Here is a 22,911-nt window from a genome sequence, read left to right as displayed (position 1 = left end):
GCCGCAGACCAAATGCATCTTCACATCAATCAGAAAGAGATGCTAGATGTACAAAATGCCATAACAGCTTTCAAGGACCTTCTGCATCCAGGACCACTATTGCTAAAGACAGACAACACCACAGTTATGTGGTACATAAACAAGCAAGGGGGCACTCATTCTTATCCCCTCTGCAGACGAGCCATGACCTTGTGGAGCACAGCTCTAACCTATCAAGTTCATCTGCAAGCACAATTCCTGCCAGGAAAGAAAAATACCTTGGCAGACGACTTAAGCAGAAACATCATGGATCCTCACGAGTGAAAATTAAATCCACAAATATTCAGCATGATAACACAAAAATGATGGAGCCCAGACATAGATCTGTTTGCCTCCCCAATGAATTGCCAACTACAGAAATTCTGCACAAGGACTTACCACTCACAAGCATGGAAAGTGGATGCTCTCTCGTTCAGCTGGAAAAACCTACAAGTGTATGCCTTCCCACCACTGCCTCTCCTTTCAAAGGTACTCCTAAAAGCCAGACAAGAAAAGCCAAAAGTGATTCTGATTGCCCCAGACTGGCCACGCCAGCACTGGTACCCAATCTTAAAGAACTTAGCTCAAGGCCCAACATGGATTTTACCTCAAATTCCACATCTTCTGACTCAACAAAACAATCAGATCCTGCACAGCCAGCTCAAAACCTTAAACCTGGCTGCATGGCAGATTCCTTAGTTAAGCAGACTACATCTCTCTCTAAAGCTGTTATGGATGTCATTTTGGAGGCCAGGAGGCCTAGCACTAGAAAGTCCTATTCAGAAAAGTGGAAACGATTCTGTGCCTGGAACCAGGCTCAAAGCTTTGATCCTCTTGTCCCAAATATTCCTATACTTAACTGAGATTCTGGACAAAGGCCTATCCTTTTCATCCATTAAGATCCACACCTCTGCCATCTCGGCTCATTACAACACAGATCCTCCTATTTTCTCTCATCCATTGCTAAAATAGTACCTCAGAGGGGCTAAAAACATAAGACCGCCCCAGAGAGCACCAACACCAACATGGGACCTCAATTTTGTCTTGGAAAAACTAACTTTGCCTCCTTTTGAACCAGCAAATTCAGCAGACTTCAAATATGTCTCATGGAAAACTGCTCTGCTTCTGGCAATAACCTCAGCACGAAGAGTCTCAGAGTTACAGGCACTAATGGCAGTGGAACCTTTCATCATTTTTCACCAAGACAGGGTTTCTTTAAGAACAAACCCTTCATTTATGCCAAAGTTGGTATCCAGTGTGGCTCTTAACCAAACTATTCACTTGCCAACTTTTTATCCAAATCCCCAGAATAAAGGGGAGAGACTTCTTCTGCATTCATTGGACATACACAGACAGTTACGTTTCTACATGGACAAAACAAAAGCTTTCAGGAAAACAGAGCAATTGTTTGTAGCATATGCTGCAGGTTCACAGGGAAAGACTATTTCAAAGCAGACCATTTCAAAATGGATAGGACACTGTATCCGTTTCTGCTACACACAGCATGGGAAAACTGTACCTAGCAACATTAGGCCACATTCCACCAAGGCAACAGCCACTTCAACTGTTTACCTTAGAGGAGTACCTACCAAGGATATTTTGGAAGCTGCAACTTGGAGTTCAGTGCATACCTTCACCAAGCATTACCACCTGCCTTTTTACTCTAAATCCAGAGCTGGCTTTGCCACTGCAGTGCTGCAGGGCCTCATAGCCACCCCGAATGCTTCCTAGAACCAGCCACCCAACCTCAGCTTTGGGATTCTACCCAAGTGTAATGACTGCAGCAGTGAAACACGATGAACATAGTACAGTTTTGTACCTACCATAAATGTAGATGTTCGAGTGTATTCACTGCTGCAGTCCAGGTTACCCACCCTCCATCCCCACTTTCTTAGCTGGGACTTATCTATACCTTTCTACCTATACAACCTATGTGGTGTATTTGCTTGTAACTGAAGGTATTTTTTATTTTTTTATGTATGTTTTATTAGCAGTGTGTATTGCCTACCTATTTGGGGGCACCTGACATCTGGGGCAAGAAAAACTGAAGAAAATGGCGTCAGCTGCATCTTATATACCCCTGGCGCACTGATGTCAGGGAAGAAGCGACAGCATCCAACACCGGGCCAAGACTTTGGAACTCTGGCCGACTGCGGGACCGCCTGATGGCAGGATAACCCAAGTGTAATGACTGCAGCAGTATATACACTCGAACATCTACATTTATGGTAGGTACAAAACTGTACTTTCTAGACATAGTGGATGACGTTTTTTCAGAGTCCGGCCTGTCTCCAGACTCTTTACCTCCTGCCCGTGTTAAACCAGACAGATACTACAGGGTCCCAGACTCCCATACATTTCTTTACAAAAACCCTGCTGCTGTCCCAGCAACTATCTCACAGGATTCCAAAGGGGTCAAGGCTGCTTCTGCCAAAAACCCTATCACCTCAGACAGAGATTCTAGGGCTTTGGACAGATGGGGGAAAAAGGTTTACACTTCTGCTACCTTGGCTGTAAGGGCTTTAAATTGCCAGTTTCATATGCTCAAATATTAGCAATACTTAATGTCTTTGTTAAAACAAAAAATGTTGACAAATTCTGAATGTTCTGAGAACAAAGATTTGCAGGATTTATTGCATGCAGCTGAACAAGTGGGTAAACATACTTTGCAATGTGGCTATGATTCACTGGAGGCCTCGTGTCGGGCCGCAGTTACAGGTTCTGTTATTAGAAGGCATGCTTGGTTAAAGGAACAGAATCTGCCTGATCATGTTAAAGCAAATTATTGGATGCTCCATTACAGCATGATACTTTGTTTGGTGTTAAGGCAGAGGAGGTGTTAAAGAAAATGGAGGATAAGGTAAAATCAATGCAGACAGTAAAGGATTTCTTACAGGTACAGCCACTCAGATTTAGCAGGAATTGGCCCTCTATGAATTGGTCCTTTCCAGCGTCAGACAGACCACAAAGAGGCAGATTCAGACGTCCTAGAGGCAAGCAACAGCCCCAGGGCTCATACAGGCCCAAACAATGGGGTGCTTCTACCTACAAAAGCGGAGAAGACAAATCACAGCCTTATAGAAAACAGTCCCAATGACTTCCCTCTGCCAATGCCAAGCACTTATTTTTTGGCAGCACCTTTAGGGGGAAAGCTAGCACTTTTTTCACAAAACTGGCACAAGATCACCCAGGACAAATGGGTCTTAAATATAGTCCCTCAGGGTTACAGGTTTCACTTTCACACCCTTCCAAAGGCAAAAGGCATGCCAGACCTGCCATGCAATCATTGGCAAGAGGCACAAAAACAAGTTTCATCTGTCATGGACATGGGGGCTATTCAGCCAGTGCCACACCAAGAGCAGGGACAAGGATTTTACTCAAGACTTTTCTTAGTACCAAGAAAGGACATCGCCTGGAGACCAGTTCTGGACCTGTCTATTCTAAACACTTTTCTGGACGTCCCAAAATTCAAAATGTTGGCTCTACAGCAGCTTCTGCCCATGCTGGATAAGAAGGCTTGGCTTGTAACTTTGGACCTCAAAGAGGCATACCTGCATGTTCCAATCAGACAATCTTGCAGAAAATACCTCAGATTCATAGCTGGCTCACTGCACTACCAATTCTCTGCACTGCCCTTTGGCTTATCTACTGCACACAGGGTCTTCACAAAATGCCTGGCACCAGTAATTGCATTTTGCAGACAAAGAGGAATGCAAATATATCCCTATTTGGACGACTGCTTTATTCAAGCCAAGGGCAAAGATATTCTACTACAGCATCTGGCGTTTGTAAAAAGATTACTAATTTGCCTAGGGTACACAGTAAACAAAAATAAATCAAACCGACTACCCTCTCAAGAGTTAATATTCCTTGGTGCAAGCTTAAATGCAGCTGCCCAGATGGCTTATCTCACGCCAGACAAAGGCATCTGACTTCTTACTTCAAAGACATGGCAACAAAGACCCAGTTATCTGCAAGAAAAATTATGCAGGCTGTGGGCTACATGGCATGCTGCATTCTACTAATTCCATATGCAAGACTGCATATGAGGAAACTACAATGGTATCTAAAAAGTGTTTGGACTCAACATTGCCACAGCCTGGAAACAGTAATTACTCTCATTCCCTGCCTGCAACAGGAATTTCAATGGTGGGCACAGGCCTGTCACCACAACAAGGGACAGCCATTCACCTTACCCACTGCCAGGCAAACACTAATAATAGATGCATCAGATTATGCCTGGGGGGCACACATGGCAAGAAAATGTATTCAGGGCACATGGCCCACAAACCAAATGCATCTTCATATCAATCAAAAAGAGATGCTAGCTGTACAAAATGCCCTGACAGCCTTCAAGGACCTACTTCATCCAGGACAACTACAGATAAAGACGGACAATACTACAGCCATGTGGTACATAAACAAGCAAGGGGGCACACATTCCCACCCCCTCTGCAGGCAAGCCATGACTTTGTGGAACACAGCATTGACTTATCAAGTACATCTGCAAGCACAATTCCTGCCAGGAAAGACAAATACTTTGGCAGACGAACTAAGCAGAAACCTCATGGATCCTCACGAGTGGAAACTGGACCCACAAATCTTCAACATGATAACACGGAAATGGGGATGCCCAGACATAGATCTATTCGCTTCCCCTCACAACTGCCAGCTACAAAGATTCTGCACTCGGACTCATCACAAGCAAGCATGGAAAGTGGACGCCCTCTCATTCAGCTGGAAAGCCCTTACAGTATATGCCTTCCCTTATCTGCCTCTCCTCTCCAAGGTACTCCTAAAGGTCAAACAAGAGAAGCCAAAAATTATACTGATTGCCCCAAACTGGCCACGCCAGCACTGGTACCCAATCCTAAATAGCTTGTCTCAAGGCCCAGCCTGGACATTGCCTCTAATACCTCATTTGCTGACCCAACAGAACTTTCAGATCCTGCACAGCCAAAGGAGCCATCCAGCATGTCCCCTCAGACCAGCCCGGATTAGGGACTTACTCAAGATTCTTTTTGGTGCCGCAAATAACAGCAGTCTGCATTTAAAGTGGAACAGCCTTACAAGACTTTTTGCAAATATATAGAGCTGAGTAGATTTTTCTGTATTATTCTGTATTATAGAGCTAAATTGTTGCTTAGATATCTGTTGTCTTAGTGTTCTGCAAATATACAGAGATCAATATATATTTTTTGGGTTTTATAATTTGCACTCTTTTTCCTCACATCTCTGTTGAAACTTTCTTCCCCACCCCTCCTCATTGTGGTTTCTATTGCTTGTGTGTTGTTAACTCAATTTTCCCTTAATTTGAACTGTTAATAGCAGCAGTCTGCATTTAAAGTGGAACAGCCTTACAAGACTTTCTGCAAATATATAGAGCTGAGTATATTTTTCTGTATTATTCTGTATTATAGAGCTAAATTGTTGCTTAGATATCTTTTGTCTTAGTGTTCTGAAAATATACAGAGATCAGTATATATTTTTTGGGTTTTATAATTTGCACTCTGATTCCTCACATCTCTGTTGAAACTTTTCGTATAAATTTGGTGGCTTTTGCAGTGCCCGCCCCACTGTAGATTTGATCTAGGACACTCCCCCAGTCCCATCTCTTTACCGCATTCTACCTAATAAACCCTTTCTGCACTTGCTTTTAGTCCTTTTTAATTTAATTACATTTTTTCAAGCTGTGTGTGGACTAATATTGCTACATACTCAAGTGTGCCAGCTTGCACTGCATGTGAATTGTTTTTACTACTGTTTTTGCTACTTTTATGAAAAAAAAAATTGTAAGCCTGTTTCCTACCTTTCCTGTAATTAGTGTTCCAGATACAGATTTGCTGTATCCAGGACTATTTGTAAACTTCTGAGCCCCCAAGCCTTTCTGTGTTGGAGGGAAGCCTTCTAGCTTATCAGTGGGAGTGGTAAGCACTAGGTAACCTGTCTACCACATAAGGAGTGGTTCTGGCCCAGAATTTGTAGTTATTGGCCATTTGGGCGGTCTTCCATCTCTCTCAACTTTCTGATTTTGAAGGCCTGCATTTGCACTTGTTTCAGTCCTGTAGCTCCTGGGCCCATCTCATTTGCTCACTTAAAAAAAAAATCTGCTTTTACTGTATTTGTGTTTCTTCCTACTTTATTTTGCTTTTGCGTCATCTTAAAAATACTCAATTGTATTTATTACTACTTGGTGTAACTCATTCTAAGCCTTTTAGTTTAAGCATTTGGGCTTCAGACCAGTTGTTTTACATTAGGAAGGTTTGTGGTCTGCACTGTGGTGGCAGGACAGGTAGCTTACATCCTTCTAAGTTGGGAACTGCTGATTGAGGGCTCAGTGTCTGTTATTCAAAAAGTGTATTAATTCTGTTTTAAGCACTTGGGCTTCAGCCAGTTATTTTACATTAAAAGGGTTTGTGGTCTGCACTCTCGTGGGAGGAGAGGCTGGACTCTGCCCTTCTAGCTGGGAATTTCTGGTTAAAGGCTTATAGTGCCTGCATATCTAAACTGCTTCTTACTGAAATTGGTACTCCTTGTTTGCTGTAGCATAGACTAGATCCAGGCCTGCTGAATCTAACTTTGTATGTATAACCTGAGCACTAATCCAGGCATTCTTTAAAGTATTCAGTTGTATTTATTACTGCTTGGTAGTAACTTGATTAAAGTGTAGCTATCATTCTAAGTCTTTTGGATTAAGCACTTGAGCTTCAGACCAGTTGTTTTACATTAGGAAGGTTTGTGGCCTGCACTCTGGTGGCAGGACAGGTAGCTTACATCCTTCTAAATTGGGAACTGCTGATTGAGGGCTCAGTGGCTGTTATTCTAAAAGTGTATTAATTGTGGTTTAAGCACTTGGGCTTCACGCCAGTTGTTTTACATTAAGAATGTTTGTGGTCTGCACTGTAGTGGCAGAACAGGTAGCTTACATCCTTCTAAGTTGGGAACCGCTGATTGAGGGCTCAGTGTCTGTTATTCTAAAAGTGTATTAATTCTGGTTTAAGCACTTGGGTTTCATGCCAGTTATTTTACATTAAAAGGGTTCATGGTCTGCACTCTTGTGGGAGGAGAGGCTGGACTCTGCCCTTCTGAGCTGGGAATTTCTGGTTAAAGGCTTATAGTACCTGCATATTTGAACTGTTTCTTACTGAAATTGGTACACCTTGTTTGCTGTAGAATAGACTAGATCCAGGCCTGCTGAATCTAGCTTTATTTGTATGCTGCTTGTTTGTTTGCTTGTTATTTTCCTGAAACGCTAATTCCACCTAAAACGCAGCTTTTCAGCTCTTCTGTGGATCACTAGTGATACCTGCATTGCTTACTGCACTTATTTCCTTGTTTGACTTGAAAGAAAGTTACTGTTTGTCGTTTTGGCATTTAAGTTACCTGAAACACATTGCATTTAAGTTACCTGGCACTTGCTCACTAAAGCAATTATATAAGTCAGCACTAAAATATTAAAAGCACTACACCCTCACAAATTCCCCTTGAGTACCTCGTTCCCCATTGGCCCTTTTTTTTCCAATTATAAAGGAATTCCCAATACTATTCTAGCATGTCCAAAGGTCAGTTGTCAATCTCCTCTCCAGTCCAGCTGGTGAATCTGGGAATCTTGAGGCAATGTTACAACTGCCTCATGTATACAGACAACCCTCTCCTCCTTCCAACAAATTCCAACACATGTGAGAGATGTAACCATATAGCCATACTGGAGGCTAAGCTCTCTCAACTCAGTACTGGCGAAACCAGTCAGGAGGAGAAGGAACCCACACTCACTACAATTCCAGTCTCACATAGACCTACCACGACAGCAAACCAAACACATAAAAACACAAAAACATACTCGGAGGCTCTAAATAAACGTCTGCCTAAGCAGCAGAGACCTCCAAAGCAAACACCCAAGCAACCGCTACCCCAAAACAAAATACGTGCAACACATAGCTCACAAAGCCAGTGTGCTGAACAGTCACAGCCCTTAAGGCTAAACAACACACCTGATACACTTGTAATAGGTGACTCTATCGTCAGGCACACTGACGTCCTGCTCACCAGGCTGAACAAGGAGAAGGTCACGGTGAGCTGCCTGTCAGGCGCTAGGATCCGCCACATAACACAAGCACTCAGGTCACTCCAAGGCAAGTACAAATATGACTCAGTCATTGTCCATGCTGGTGTGAATGACCTGAGACGTACCTCCCTGGACTACATGAAAAGAGACATAGAGGAGCTCTCTGAGCATGTAGCCTAGGCTGGTATGACCCTGACCTTGAGTAGCATCTTACCCTCACCAAGAATGATGCCACAATATGAAGACAAGATGATCAATTTCAACACTTGGCTTAAGTATTGGTGTCATCCAAAGGGGATCCAATGCCTGTCAGCCTGGGATGACATGCTCGACAAGCCACGATGCTTCGCTAGGGACGGCTTGCACCTGTCACCCCTGGGCTTTCGGATATTGGCAAAGGCTCTTGCTACCCCCATAGTGCCTTTTTTAGGCAAGGCTCAAAAGACAAACCCACCTCCATAGGTATCACAAGGGATAAGAAACTAAGAGTAATGCTACTCAATGCCAGAAGTCTAAACCTGAAGATGCACACACTCAAAACTCTCCTTAGCATGGAGAACATTGATATCTGTGCAGTAACAGAAACCTGGTTCAAGGCTCCCGAGAGCACCCCAGCACTACCAGGTTATACCTCATAGCATTCTTTTCAGCCCCAAAACTTGGACCATACCACAAAAGGGGGGGGTATCAATATTCGTCAAAGATGCCCACACCTCCAGGTTGGTGGCACAGCACGAAGCATCCGAGACTATCCATGTGCAACTAACAGTGGGTAAAACTGCCTTCCAGTTTATAGCCTGCTACAGACCACCCTCCCAAACCCAGGAACCCCACTCGGCCTTCCTGAGAACACTGGAAAATATGAAGGTCTCTCAAAACACCATTATATTGGGCGACTTCAACTACCCAAACATAGACTGAGAGCATTACTCTAGCTCCAACACCCTAGCCCAAAGGTTCCTAGAATTTATAAGCTCAAATGCTATGGAACAACTTGTTACCACTTCCACAAGGGGGGAAAACATACTGGACCTGATCATCACTAACATGGGGACTCTATGCTACAGACCAGAAGTGTATCCCTCACTGGTAAGATCAGACCATTAACTAATCTCACTGGATATTCACATCCCGACTCCACCCCCTGCCCTGAAAACCACAGTGAAATACTTCTCTAAAGCAAATTTCACGCTCCTCAAAACCGAGGTGGAATCCTTCAAAGCCCCCGGGCCTGTGAAAAATATGGTCCAGACCCCAGAATCCTTTATAAACACATTCTATGAACACCTTCAGGAATGCATGGATCATGCAATCCCAAATAAAACCAAGACCCAGTCCTCCAAAGGCAGAAGTCCTGTCTGGTGGACCCCAGCCATAAACAAACTATACAGTAGAAGGAGGAAATTACTACATGATAGAGCAAAATCCCAAAAAGGGAAGGCATCTCTGATCAGTATTAGCAAAAAACTACGGGCACTCATAAAATCGTCTAAGGCCAGCTTTGAGAGAAAAATTGCACAGGACACTAAGGATAATCACAAGGCTTTCTTTAGTTATGTTAGGAACCTGGGTGGGAATTCCCAGATATGCTCAGAATTAGTCCAAAATGACAAAAAATACACCAAACCCACAGACATTGCCAACATCCTAGCTGACAGGTTCAGCACAAACTCCCCCCCCCCTTCCCACCAAAAGGGCAAATATTTATCCCAGCAGAGTGCTGCCCCCCTGACATCTCAGATGCTCAGGTAAGAGCTGCCCTCTCCAAAGCAAAAAACACAGCATCAATGGGACCAGACGGTGTCCCGGGCTGCGTCCTACATGAACTCCAAGAAGAGCTAAACCCAAACCTAAAACTACTGTTCAGTATCAGCCTTACTACAGGATATGTACCCAAAGAGTGGCGTACAGCAACAGTGGTCCCTCTCCACAAAGGTGGTGCCTCAACGGATCCTGGAAACTATCGCCCCATAAGCCTGACTAGCTTGGTCTGCAAAGCTATGGAAAGGATCATCATGGACCTCATTAATAAAGATATTGGGGACCTACAGACACTGGATCCTACCCAGTTCGGCTTTGTTAAGGGCAGATCCTGCCTCTTAAACCTGGTTGATTTCTTTGAAACAGTCACCAAGGCCATTCACGAGGGGAGGGTGGTCCACACAGCCTACCTGGACCTCGCAAAAGCCTTCGATACAATACCCCACTCGGGCATTATAGATAAGCTCACCAGCTTAAATATAAACCCCTATGTCACTAGATGGGTTGCAAACTGGCTCAAGGACAGAACCCACATGGTTAGAATTGTTGGAGCCATGTCAGACTCCAAACCAGTTACAAGTGGCGTCCCACAAGGCTCAGTCCTGGGACCTCTCTTGTTCGGTATATATTTCTCGGAGGTACAGGCCAACACAGAAGGACTGTGGCTGACTAAGTTCGCAGATGACTGCAAACTGGGTGCCATAATCGACTCTCCAGCCGAGACAAGCATTCTCCAAAAGGGCCTCATAGAAACAGACAACTGGTGCCAGAGCGATGGCCTCAAGCTAAACGCCAAAAAGTGTGTAGTCATCCCCTTTGGCAAAAACAAAGTGCCCACAAATTACCACATAGGTGGTAATCCATTAAGTACAGAAGAAGTAATTCAGGACCTGGGGACCCAAGTTGATGGCAATCTCTCATTTGACAACCACGTGGCCAAAGTGGTTAGAAAAACATTTTATATAGCCCACCTAATCATGAAGGGATTCACATCTAGATCAGGGGAGGTCATCGTGCCTCTTTACTCTCATCAGGCCCATAATTGAGTACAATGCCCCTTTTGGGATGTACCTTACCAGACACCTGCAGCAACTGGAAAGACCCCAAAAGTACCTCACCAAGAGGATCATAGGGCTCAAACAGATGCCATATGCTGCCCGGTTAAAGAAACTCTACTTAGTGGCATACCGCCTGCTCAGAGGCGATCTGTGCCTGATGTATAAAGCCATGTCCAACCCGGAATTAATGGACATGCTGCACCTCAGAAAATCCAAATGCCATCGAGCTACGCGCTCGAGAGACTTGAACTTCAGCACTGAAATAAATTGGACATGCTGGAGGGGACAGATTCATAACCCAGAGGCTCCCTTCACTCTGGAATAAAATCACAGTCCAGGTTGGGCAGAGTCCCTCATTGACTCTCTTCAAGATGAGTGGATGGGAGATCGTAGGTTTACCCTGGGTATCACTTCTGTGTCACTGTTAGACAGAGGCCACAGTATACTAACCTCGAAAAAGGGCATAGCAAATTAATTTAAAATGGGTGGCGAAAGCCAAACACACTCTGGCTAGGCTTATAAATGCCCTAGGGCAGATAGCCTAGTATGAACCTATGAACTCAGAACCCTAAACCTGGCTTCATGGCGGATAATGTAATCATTCAGAACACACCTTTCTCTAAAGCAGTTATGGATGTTATTTTGCAGGCCAGGAGGCCCAGCACCAGAAAATCTTATGCAGACAAATGGAAGAGATTCTGTGCTTGGAACCAAGTGCAGGGAATTGACTCGCTTGAACCAAATATACCTCAGATTTTGCAATACCTAACTGAGATGCTGGACTAATGTCTATCCTTCTCATCAATTAAGATCCATGCCTCTGCCATTTCAGCTCACTACAATACGGAACCACCTATTTTTTCCTCATCCACTGCTAAGACAGTTTCTCAGAGGGGCTAAAAACATAAGACCTCCAAGGAGAGCTCCAATGCCTACATGGGACCTCAATTTTGTATTGGAAAAACTCACACTGCCTCCTTTTAAGCCTGCCAATACAGCAGAGATCAAATATTTGTCATGGAAAACCACTCTTCGCCTAGCAATAACTTCAGCAAGAAGAGTCTCATAGTTACAGGCACTAATGGCTGTGGAACCTTTTATTATTTTCCATCAAGACAGGGTTTCTGTAAGGACAAACCCAACATTTATGCCTAAGGTAGTGTCCAGCGTGCCTCTTAACCAAACCATTCATTTGCCTACCTTTTATCCAAACCCACAGAATAAGGGGGAAAGACTTCTGCATACTTTGGACATTCACAGACAGTTACGCTTTTACCTGGACAAGACTAAAGCCTTCAGAAAGACTGAGCAACTCTTAGTGGCATATGCTGCAGGTTCCCAAGGAAAAGCCATTTCAAAGCAGACTATTTCAAAATGGATAGGCCACTGCATTCGTTTCTGCTATTCACAACATGGCAAATCAGTGCCCAAGGGCATTAGGCCACATTCTACCAGAGCAGCAGCCACTTCAGCAGCCTTCCTCAGAGGAGTACCAACCAAGGATATTTTGGAGGCTGCAACATGAACTTCAATGCATACTTTTACAAAGCATTACCATTTACCTCTGTACTCTAAATCCAGAGCAGGCGTTGCCACTGCAGTTCTGCAGGGCCTCATAGCCACTCCAAACTCTATTTAGGCCCAGCCGCCCAACCTCAGCTTTGGGATTCAACCCAAGTGTAATGACTGCAACAGTGAAACACGATGAACATAGTACAGTTGTTTACCTACCATAAATGTAGATGTTAGTGTGTGTTCACTGTTGCAGTCCAGGTTACCCTCCCTCCATCCCCCTTTTTTCTTTGCTGGGACTTACCTGTATCTATCTATTCTATACAACCTATGTGGTGTATTTGCTTGTAGATGAAGATTATGTGCATGCTTTTTTATGATCATAATTTTTACAGCCTACCCTTTTGGGGGCACCTGACATCTGGGGCAAGAAAAACTGAAGAAAATGGCGTCGGCTGCATCTTTTATACCCCTGGCGCACTGATGTCAGGGGAAGAGGCGACAGCATCCGACGCCAGACCAGGACTTTGAAATTCAGGCCGACTGCAGGTAGCCTGCCAGCAGGATAACCCAAGTGTAATGACTGCAACAGTGAATACACTCGAACATCTACATTTATGGTAGGTACACAACTGTACTTTTTCCTCAGGACTAACCCATCCTTTATGCCTAAGATGGTGTCCAGTGTGGCTCTAAACCAATTCATCCATTTACAAACTTTCTTCTCTAACCCTCAGAATAAAGGGAAAAGGATCCTGCACTCATTGGACATGCACAGACAGCTAAGATTCTACCTCGACAGGACTAAGCCTTTCAGAAAATATGACCAGCTGCTAGTCAGCTTTGCTACAGGGGTAGGAGGTAAGACTATTTCAAAACAAACAATTTCCAAATGGATAGCACACTGCATCCATTTCTGCTGCAAAGACCATGGAAAACCAACCCCTCAGGGGTACAGAACACATTCAACTAGGGCTACTTCTACCTCTGCAGCATTTCTCAGGGAAGTCCCTACCAGGGACGTTCTGGAAGCTGCAACCTGGAGTTCTGTACACACCTTCACCAAGCATTAGCACTTGCCTATCTTTTCCAAATCCAGGGCTGGATTTGCTACAGCAGTCTTGCAAGGCCTACTAGCCAGCTCTAATACTTCTTGACTGCTTCCACCCTTCTTCAGCTTTGAGAATCAACCCAAGTGTGATGACTGCAACATTAAAACATGAAGAACATAGTACAGTTGTGTACACTTACCATAAATGTAAATGTTCGAGTGTATTCACTGTTGCAGTCCTGGTTTCCCTCTCTCCAGCCCCCTGGTTTTCTCTGTCTATCTACCTCTCCTCTCTATGGCTACTCCTGAGGGCATTGGTATTTACTTTCTCCTTTATCCTGGTGGTGTTCCCCACCATACACTAGCTCCCTATTTGGGGGCTCCTGACACTTGGTCAAGAAAAACTGATGTAATGGCGTTGGCTGCCTGTTTTATACCCCTGATGACTTGACATCATGGGAGAAGCGACAACACCCAACGCAGAAATACTCTGGTATTCAGGCCAACTAAGGGCTACCTGCAGGCAGATAACCCACGTGTAATGACTGCAACAGTGAATACACTCGGAACATGTGCATCTATGGTAAGTGTACACAACTGTACTTTCTGTGGGACCTAACAATATTCCTGGCATGTTCTACATGAACTACAGAGTGAACTGGCACCTCACCTGTGTGCCCTGTTCAATCACAGCCTCACCTCAGGCTTTGTCCCTACCGAATGGTGCACTGCTACAGTCATCCCTCTCCATAAAGGAGGAGTGCCTACAGATCCTGGGAACTGTCGCCTCATTAGCCTGACGAGTCTGATATGCAAAGCTGTGGAATGCATCATCATGGACCTAATAAACAAGGATATAGGGAATCTCCAAACTCTGGATCCCACACAGTTTGATTTTGTGAAGGATAGATCATGCCTGCTCAACCTGGTCGACTTCTTCGAGTCAGACATCAGAGCTGTGGATGAAGGCAAGATGGTTCATACAGCCTAACTTGATCTGGCCAAGGTCTTTGATACCATTTCCCACTCAGGATTCATAGAAAAACTCACTAAGCTAGACATCAACTCCTATATCACTAGGTGGGTTGCAAACTCGCTCACAGATAGAACCCACAGTGTGAAATTAGCTGACTCCAAGTCAGACTGCCAACCAGTCAGGGGTGGAGTCCCACAGGGTTCAGTCCCGAGTCCTCTCCTGTTTGGTATCTACTTTGAAGTCCAGGCCAACACAAAGGGACTCTGGCTGACAAAGTTCGCAAACTATTGCAAGTTGGCAGCTATTATTTAACTTCCCAAATGATGCTGACATCCTACAGAAAGGCTTCACTGAGACCAACGACTGGTGTCAGAACCATGGCCTTAAGCTCAATGCCAAAAAATTTCATCATCCCCTGTGGGAAAAACCTAGATGTTCATCGTGTTTCACTGTTGCAGTCATTACACTTGGGTTATCCTGTTGGCAGGCTACCCGCAGTCGGCCTGAATTCCAAAGTCTAGGTCCGGCGTCGGTTGTTGTCGCCTCTTCCCTGACGTCAGTGCGCCAGGGGTATAAAAGATGCAGCCAACGCCATTTTTTTCAGTCTTTCTTGCCACGCGGTGCCTGAAGCAAAAGCAGTTCGCAAGTGCCGGTCGGCCGACTCCTGAGATTTTCAAAAGTGAATTTCAGATCTAAAGTCTTCATTAAAGCTAAGTACCCCATTGGAGAAACTTTTTTCTTGCTCCAGACCGATGTCAGAAAAAGTTAACAATTGTATTTCTTGTGGGAAGCAAATACCTCATAAGGATTTTCATTCTTACTGTATTCCTTGTCTAGGCCCTGATCACAACGTTGCTAGCTGTCGGTTTTGTGCTAGATTTAACCAATGCACTATTAAGCGTCTGTTCGATTTTGCCTTTCATTACTTTGGCCGAAGATTCAATTATATAATGCCATCGGAACAGCCGACAACTGGAGTTTACAAAAAAAGCAAGAAAAAAGAAAAGGACAGGCATCCGAGGTCCAAAACCAATGATGAGGCTTCCTCTAAGCCAGTTGCCGGTTCACCAGTTCTCAGGCGCTTTCGCAGTCCCTGGCGCCCACTACCTCAGAGCCACAGGACACTGGCGACTCCCACGTGGAGCCAGCTAGGCCTCTGGATACTCAAGGTATTGGACTCTTGGAAACTATTCCCTCAGATGGGTCCGGAGCCGCTGAGCAGGCATCGGCTTCTGAGGGTGTTTTCAGACCTACACAGTTATATGTAAAGCCCACTTCAGCTTCCAAAGCAAAGACTAAAGCAGTATTAAAGACAAAGAAACAACTACAGTACTCCTGGACAGACTACCATGCCTCAAAAACAGATTCTCAAAATGGCCGAAGACCTAATTACCTTGATCAGGGGTTCCCATCCCCCTCCTGACAAGAGGCCTAGGCAAGAGATAAAATATGAATCTTCAGATCAGGTTTCCATTTCCTCTGACTCCTCTTCTGAACAGGGATACTATCTTCCTCCTTACGAGGATTCTGATGCTGAAGAATCTATCCCTTCAGCCTCACCGCCTGAGGATTATTCTTTTGGGGAAACCCTGCATACCATGAGGGAGCACTTCCATTGGGAGAGCCAAGACTACTCAGAGCCTAAGAAAAGGCTTAGAAATTTTCATTTACTTCCTCAGCACAGGCCTTTAGCTATTCCTCCTGTGTTAGACATTGTAGATGATGTATTTTCAGAGTCTGGACTTTCTCCTGACTCTTTACCTCCTGGCCCTGTTAAACCAGACAGATACTACAGGGTTCCAGACTCACATAAATTCCTTTATAAAAACCCTGCTGCTGACCCAGAAACTATTTCTCAGGGTCCCAAAGGGTTCAAGGCTTCTACTACAAAAAAAACCTATCCCCTCTGATTCAAGGGGACTGGACAGATGAGGAAAAAAGGTTTACACTTCTGCTACTTTGGCTGTGATGGGTTTAAATTGTCAGTTTCATATGCTTAAATATCAGCAATACTTAATGTCACTGTTAAAACAGAAAATGTTGTCAAATTCTGATTTTGCAGAAAATAAGGAAATGCAGGATTGATTGCATGCAACTGAACAAGTGGGAAAGCATACATTGCAATGTGGTTTTGATTTTCTGGAGGCCTCTTGCAGGGGTGGAGACATGCTTGGTTAAAGGAACAGAATCTGCTTGATCATGTTAAAGCAAAATTTTTAGATGCTCCATTACAGCATGATATATTATTTGGTGTTAAAGCAGAGGAGGTGTTGAAGAAAATGGAGGACAAAGCTAAATCTATGCAAACAGTAAAGGATTTCTTACAGGTACAGCCACCCAGATTTAGCAGGAACTGGCCTACAAAGAATTGGTCCTTTCCAGTGTCGGACAGGCCACAAAGAGGCAGATACAGATGCCCCAGAGGCAGATCCCAGTCCCAGGGCTCATACAGGCCGAAACAGTGGGGTCCTTCTATCTCCAAAGGCAGAGAAGACAAATCACAGCCATATAGGAAACAGTCCCAATGACTTTCCTCTGCCAGCACCAAGCACTTATCTTTTGACCCCCCCTTAGGGGGAAAACTAGCACTTTTTTCTCAAAATTGGCACGTGATTACCCAGGACAAATGGAATATAGTGTCCCAGGACTACAGATTCCACTTTCACAGCCTGCCAAGGGCAAAAGGTATGCCAGACCTGCCACACAATCAATGGGCAGAGGCACAAAAACAAGTTTCATCCCTTATGGACAGGAGGGCCATTCAGCAAGTACCACAGCAAGAGCAGGGACAAGGATTTTACTCGAGACTTTTCTTGGTGCCCAGAAAAGACAAAGCCTGGAGACCAATACTGAACCTATCTATTCTAAACACATTTCTGGACGTTCCAAAATTCAAAATGTTGACTCTGCAACAGCTTCTGCCCATGCTGGGCAAGAAGGCTTGGCTTGTAACCTTGCACCTAAAAGAGGCATACCTGTATATTCCAATCAGACAATCTTGCAGAAGATACCTCAGATTCATAGCTGGCTCAATGCACTACCAATTCTCTGCACTGCCCTTTGGCTTATCTACTGCGTCCAGGGTCTTCAGAAAATGCCTGGCACCAGTAATTGCTTTTTGCAGACAAAGAGGAATTCATATATATCCTGACTTGGACGATTGCCTTATTCAAGCAGTGAACAAGGGCATTCTTTTACAGCATCTGGCGTTTGTAAAAAGATTACTAATTTGCCTAGGGTACACAGTAAACAAAAATAAATCAAATCTAGTACCCTCTCAAGAGATAATATTCCTGGGTGCAAGCTTAAATACAACTGCCCAGATGGCTTATCTCACGCCAGACAAACAAAGGCAACTGACTTCTTACTTCAAAATGTTGGCAACAAAGACCCAGTTATCTGCAAGAAAAATTCTGCAGGCTTTGGGCTTCATGGCATCCTGCATTCTGCTAATTCCATATTCCCGACTGCATATGAGGAAACTACAGTGGTATCTAAAAAGTGTTTGGACTCAACATTGTCACAGCCTGGAAACATTAATTACCCTCATTCCTTGCCTGCAGCAGGAGTTTCGATGGTGGGCACAGGCCTGTCACCACAACAAGGGACAGCCATTCACCCTACCCACAGCCAGGCAGTCAATAACAACAGATGCTTCAGATTATGCCTGGGGGGCCCACATGGCAGGAAAATTTATTCAGGGCACATGGCCCACAAGCCAAAGGCATCTTCATATCAATCAAAAAGAGATGCTAGATGTTCAGAATGCCCAGACAGCTTTCAAGGATCTACTCCATCCAGGACAACTACTGATAAGGACGGACAACACTACAGTCATGTGGTACATAAACAAACAGGGAGGCACTCATTCCTACCCCCTCTGCAGACAAGCCATGACTTTGTGGGGCACAGCATTGACTTATCAAGTACACCTGCCAGGAAAGAAAAATACTCTGGCAGACGAACTAAGCAGAAACCTCACGGATCCCCACGAGTGGAAACTGGATCCACAAGTCTTCAGCATGATAATAAAGAAATGGGGATGCCCAGACATAGATCTAATTGCCTCCCCTCACAACTGCCAACTACAGAGATTCTGCACAAGGACTTATCACAAGCAAGCGTGGAAAGTGGATGCTCTATCATTCAGCTGGAAAACCCTAACAGTATATGCCTTTCCTCCTCTGCCTCTCCTCCCCAAGGTACTAATAAAGGTCAGACAAGAGAAGCCAAAAATGATTCTGATTTCTCCAGACTGGCCCCGCCAGCACTGGTACCCAGTCCCAAAGAGCTTGTCTCAAGGCCCAGCCTGGACATTGCCTCTAATTCCTCATTTACTGACCCAACAAAACAATCAGATCCTGCACAGCCAACTCAGAACACTAAATCTGGCAGCATGGCGGATAATATAGCCATTCAGAACACACCTTCTCTAAAGCAGTGATAGGGTTACCACCTGTCCCACTTTGCGAGGGACAGTCCCTCTCTGGGCAGTTGTGTCCTGCAAAATATTGTGAGAAAATGGCAAATGTCCTGAGATTTTAGGACAAAAGTATTTTCTATATTGTATGTAATAGTTGTATAAAACAGTTATTCTGTATCTGAAACACCTAAATGTTATATGAAACAGAATAAGGAACAGAAATGCTACAAGAATAAACTTTTATTCAGGCAAACAACTCAAGTTCTGTCCTTTGTACTGGCCGTGGGTATGTTTTGCCCTGCAAAATCTGATGTTTGTAGCACAAATGTCCCACTTTGGCCATTTGGAAAGGTGGCAACCCTAAGCAGTGATAAATGTTATTTTGGAGGCCAGGAGGCCTGGTACCAGAAAAATGGAAAAGATTCTGTGCTTGGAACCAGGCACAAGGAATTGACATGCTTGTACCAAATATTCCTCAACTGAGATGTTGGACAAAGGCCTATCCTTTTCATCAATTAAAATCCATGCCTCTGCCGTTTCAGCTCATTATAATACGGAACCACCAATTTTTTCACATCCTTTGCTAGGGCAGTACCTCAGAGGGGCCAAAAACATGACCCCCCCTGCATGGGACCTCAGTTATGTCTTGGAAAAACTCACACTGCTGCCTTTTGAGCCAGCCAAAACAGCTGAAATAAAGTTCTTATCTTGGAAAACAGCTCTGCTCCTAGCAATTGCCTCTGCAAGACGAGTCTCAGAGTTACAGGCACTCATGGCTGTGGAACCTTTTATCATTTTCCATCCAGACAGGGTTTCTCTGAGAACTAACCCGACATTTATGCCCAAAGTAATGTCCAGTGTGGCCCTTAACCAAACCATTCATTTGCCTACCTTTTATCCAAACCCACAGAATAAGGGTGAGAGACTCCTGCATTCTTTGGACATACACAGACAGCTACGCTTCTACTTGGACAGAACTAAAGCCTTCAGAAAGACTGAGCAACTTTTAGTGACATATTCTGCAGGATCACAAGGAAAGGCTATCTCAAAGCAGACTATTTAAAATGGATAGGCCACTGCATTCATTTCTGCTATTCACAACATGACAAATCAGTGCCTAAGGGCATTAGGCCTCACTCAACCAGAGCAGCAGCCTTCCTCAGTGGAGTACCAACCAAAGACATTTTAGAGGCTGCAACTTGGACTTCAGTGCACACTTTTACCAAGCACTACCACTTACCTCTCTACTCTAAATCCGGAGCAGGCTTTGCCACTGCAGTTCTGCAGGGCCTTATAGCCTCTCCAAATCCTATTTTAGGCCCAGCCACCCAACCTCAGTTTTGGGATTCAATCCAAGTGTAATGACTGCAACAGTGAAACACGATGAACATAGTACAGTTGTGTACCTACCATAAATGTAGATGTTTGAGTGTATTCACTGTTGCAGTCCAGGTTACCCACCCAACACCCCCCTTTTCTTTGCTGGGACTTATCTGTACTTCTCTATCCTATACAGCCTATGTGGTGTATTTGCTTGTAGATGAAGGAAATGTTTATTTTTGTGCATGCATACTTATTGGCATAATTTTCAGCCTACCAATTTGGGGGCACCTGACATCTGGGGCAAGAAAAACTGAAGAAAATGGCGTTGGCTGCATCTTTTATACCACTGGCGCACTGACGTCAGGGAAGAGGTGACAACCGACGCCGGAACTAGACTTTGGAATTCAGGCCGACTGCGGGTAGCCTGCCAGCAGGATAACCCAAGTGTAATGACTGCAACAGTGAATACACTCGAACATCTACATTTATGGTAGGTACACAACTGTACTTTCCCATGAATTACCACATTGATGGTAGTCCACTAAACACAGAAAGTGTTACTATGAGATCTGGGAACACAGGTTGAAAGTAACCTCTCTTGACCACCACATCGCCACTGTGGTCAGAAAGTCTTTCTATGTGACACATCTCATTACTAAGGGTTTTGCATCCAGGAAGAAAGAGGTCATTGCCTCCCTCTACTCTTCTCTCATTAGGCCAGTCATCAAGTGCAGTGCCCCATTTTGCATGTACCTCACTAGACGCCTGCAAAACTCAGAGAGGCTGCAAAAGTACTTCACTAAGAGGATCCTAAGCCTTATACACTTGTCCTATATGGACAGACTAAAAAAAACTCCAACTATTCTCTGTCTCGTATCGCCTACCTAAAGGCGATCTCTGCTTGACTTACAAAGCCATGTCTGACCCAGCTCTATTAGAAATGCTACATCTAAAGAAATCCCAATCCCTCTGTACCACACGCTCCAGAGACCTCAACCTCATTACCACAATCGACAGGACATGCTGGAGGGACAGGTTCATAACCCAGAGACTACCCATGCTATGGAATAGACTTCCCATACATGTCAAACCGAGCACCTCACTGGCCCTCTTCAAGAGAAATCTTGATGAGTGAATGGGAAGTAGAACATTCACCCCAGGGATCACTCCAGTGGCTCTACTCGACAGAGGCACTGGGAACTAAGGTCGGGTGGCACGATGCCAGGGTAATCCTATGGGCTAGGCTTGTAAAGGCTCCAGGGCCATTAGCCTAGTACACACCTATGAAGCTATGACCAGTAACAGTATCTATAACAGCAGTGCATACCTTTAATTTCTCTTTATATGTGTTTTATTTTCAGACTTACCAGGCAGGTTTTGGCTTTTGTCAAATCATGTGATTGTTTTTAATGCCAAGGAAGACGACAGTAATATTTATCCTAAATGAACCATTTGTGAGATGAGGTGGTTACCTCAAATCAAAACTGTTTACTTCAGTTTTTCTGATAGTTGATGCACGTGGAATAGCAGGTGCAACATCAGCAGTAAGATGCAACTTTCCACTTTCTTAGTAGGATGCATCATACATTGTATTAAATAAATAGCTTTGCTTTTAAAAATTGCATTTAAATCACTTTTTATCTGGGCCCTCTTACACCTTAAAAACCAACAGCTAAATGCTGGTTTTGAAAAACCAAGCAAACAAGTTGTGCATAAAGTGAAAACTATTCCCATGGGGCAAATCCTCCTTGAACACTTGAATTAAAAATACCAGCTGTGAGATAGCAGCCTTTTAAAGAATGATGTATTTAGTCTAAGAAGAGAAGATTGGATCACAGTTTTACAGTCTCTACTTGGTTGAAGTTGCGTAATTTTGATTAACCAAGACTCTGTTAACTGTGCTTCATTTGAAAGTAGTGATCCCTTTTTAAATATAAAAACAAATGTGGCCAGCTATGTAACTTTTGTAATAGACCCTTGGCCTTTCCTCAGATGACCTGAATTTGAATAGTGTCTCTGTGCTTAAAAAGCTATTATGGGGGAAGAGTGGCAAATAACCCTCATCCACCTTAACAGGAGGAAAAGGTGCAGTGATTGGTTCATGGGGACAACAGTAACCCTAGCATGTAGCAGCATGTAATACTTCAAGAAGGGACATAATTTTAAGAAGGAACATCATGGATGCATCTTCAGACTGGAGCTCGGGGCAAAGTCACAGGGAATACTAATGATTAAAATAGAACACCCTTGCTCCTATTGTGAGTTATGGCACAAACACTGAGTGAAAACATATAAGGCTCTCATTTCTTCGGGAATTAATCCTTCAAAAGGAGTGTGCATACGGAGAGATGGTCAGAAGTACAGATTGACATTAGAAAAGTGTAATTATCCTGTTAAACAGTGTACTGTTTTGCTTTATCATCCAGTTAAGCATATTTTATAATGTGTGTTTCTCAAATGCAGATGCGGAGTGCCATTGGCAAGACACAGAAATCAACAGAAGAAGGAAAACATTCTGCAGCAAAGTAGAAGGCTATGGGAGTATTTGCAGTTGCAAAGACCCTTCACCCATTGAATTAAACCCTGAAGTGGTATGTATCAAGTAGATGATGATTGATTTGATTTATGTTTTCAAGTTGGTGATCTTGTGCAAGTATGAAATTAGCAGGCTACACAATATTAGCATGCCCTGTTGTGTGTAGCAGGTGCTCATCAGCTTTCATT

At 44.1% G+C, this 22,911-nt stretch overlaps 1 protein-coding gene across 7 annotated transcripts in view; it reads left to right on the top strand.

The window, feature by feature from the left end:
- The window catches only part of POMGNT1 (protein O-linked mannose N-acetylglucosaminyltransferase 1 (beta 1,2-)), a 1,898,302-nt gene that overhangs the window by 486,095 nt on the left and 1,389,296 nt on the right, over positions 1-22,911 (top strand). For all 7 annotated transcript variants that reach the window (XM_044085953.1, XM_044085951.1, XM_044085948.1 and 4 more), the window contains one exon: positions 22,651-22,778. In XM_044085953.1, the coding sequence (XP_043941888.1) occupies positions 22,651-22,778 (128 nt within the window). The remainder of the gene's footprint in view (positions 1-22,650; positions 22,779-22,911) is intronic.

Source organism: Protopterus annectens, chromosome 10.part0 (genome assembly GCF_019279795.1).
Source record: "Protopterus annectens isolate FY-2018-M chromosome 10.part0, PAN1.0, whole genome shotgun sequence".
Lineage (NCBI taxonomy): Eukaryota > Metazoa > Chordata > Ceratodontiformes > Protopteridae > Protopterus > Protopterus annectens.
Note: the sequence above shows the minus strand (reverse complement) of the source record. Positions and strands in the feature narration are given on the sequence as shown.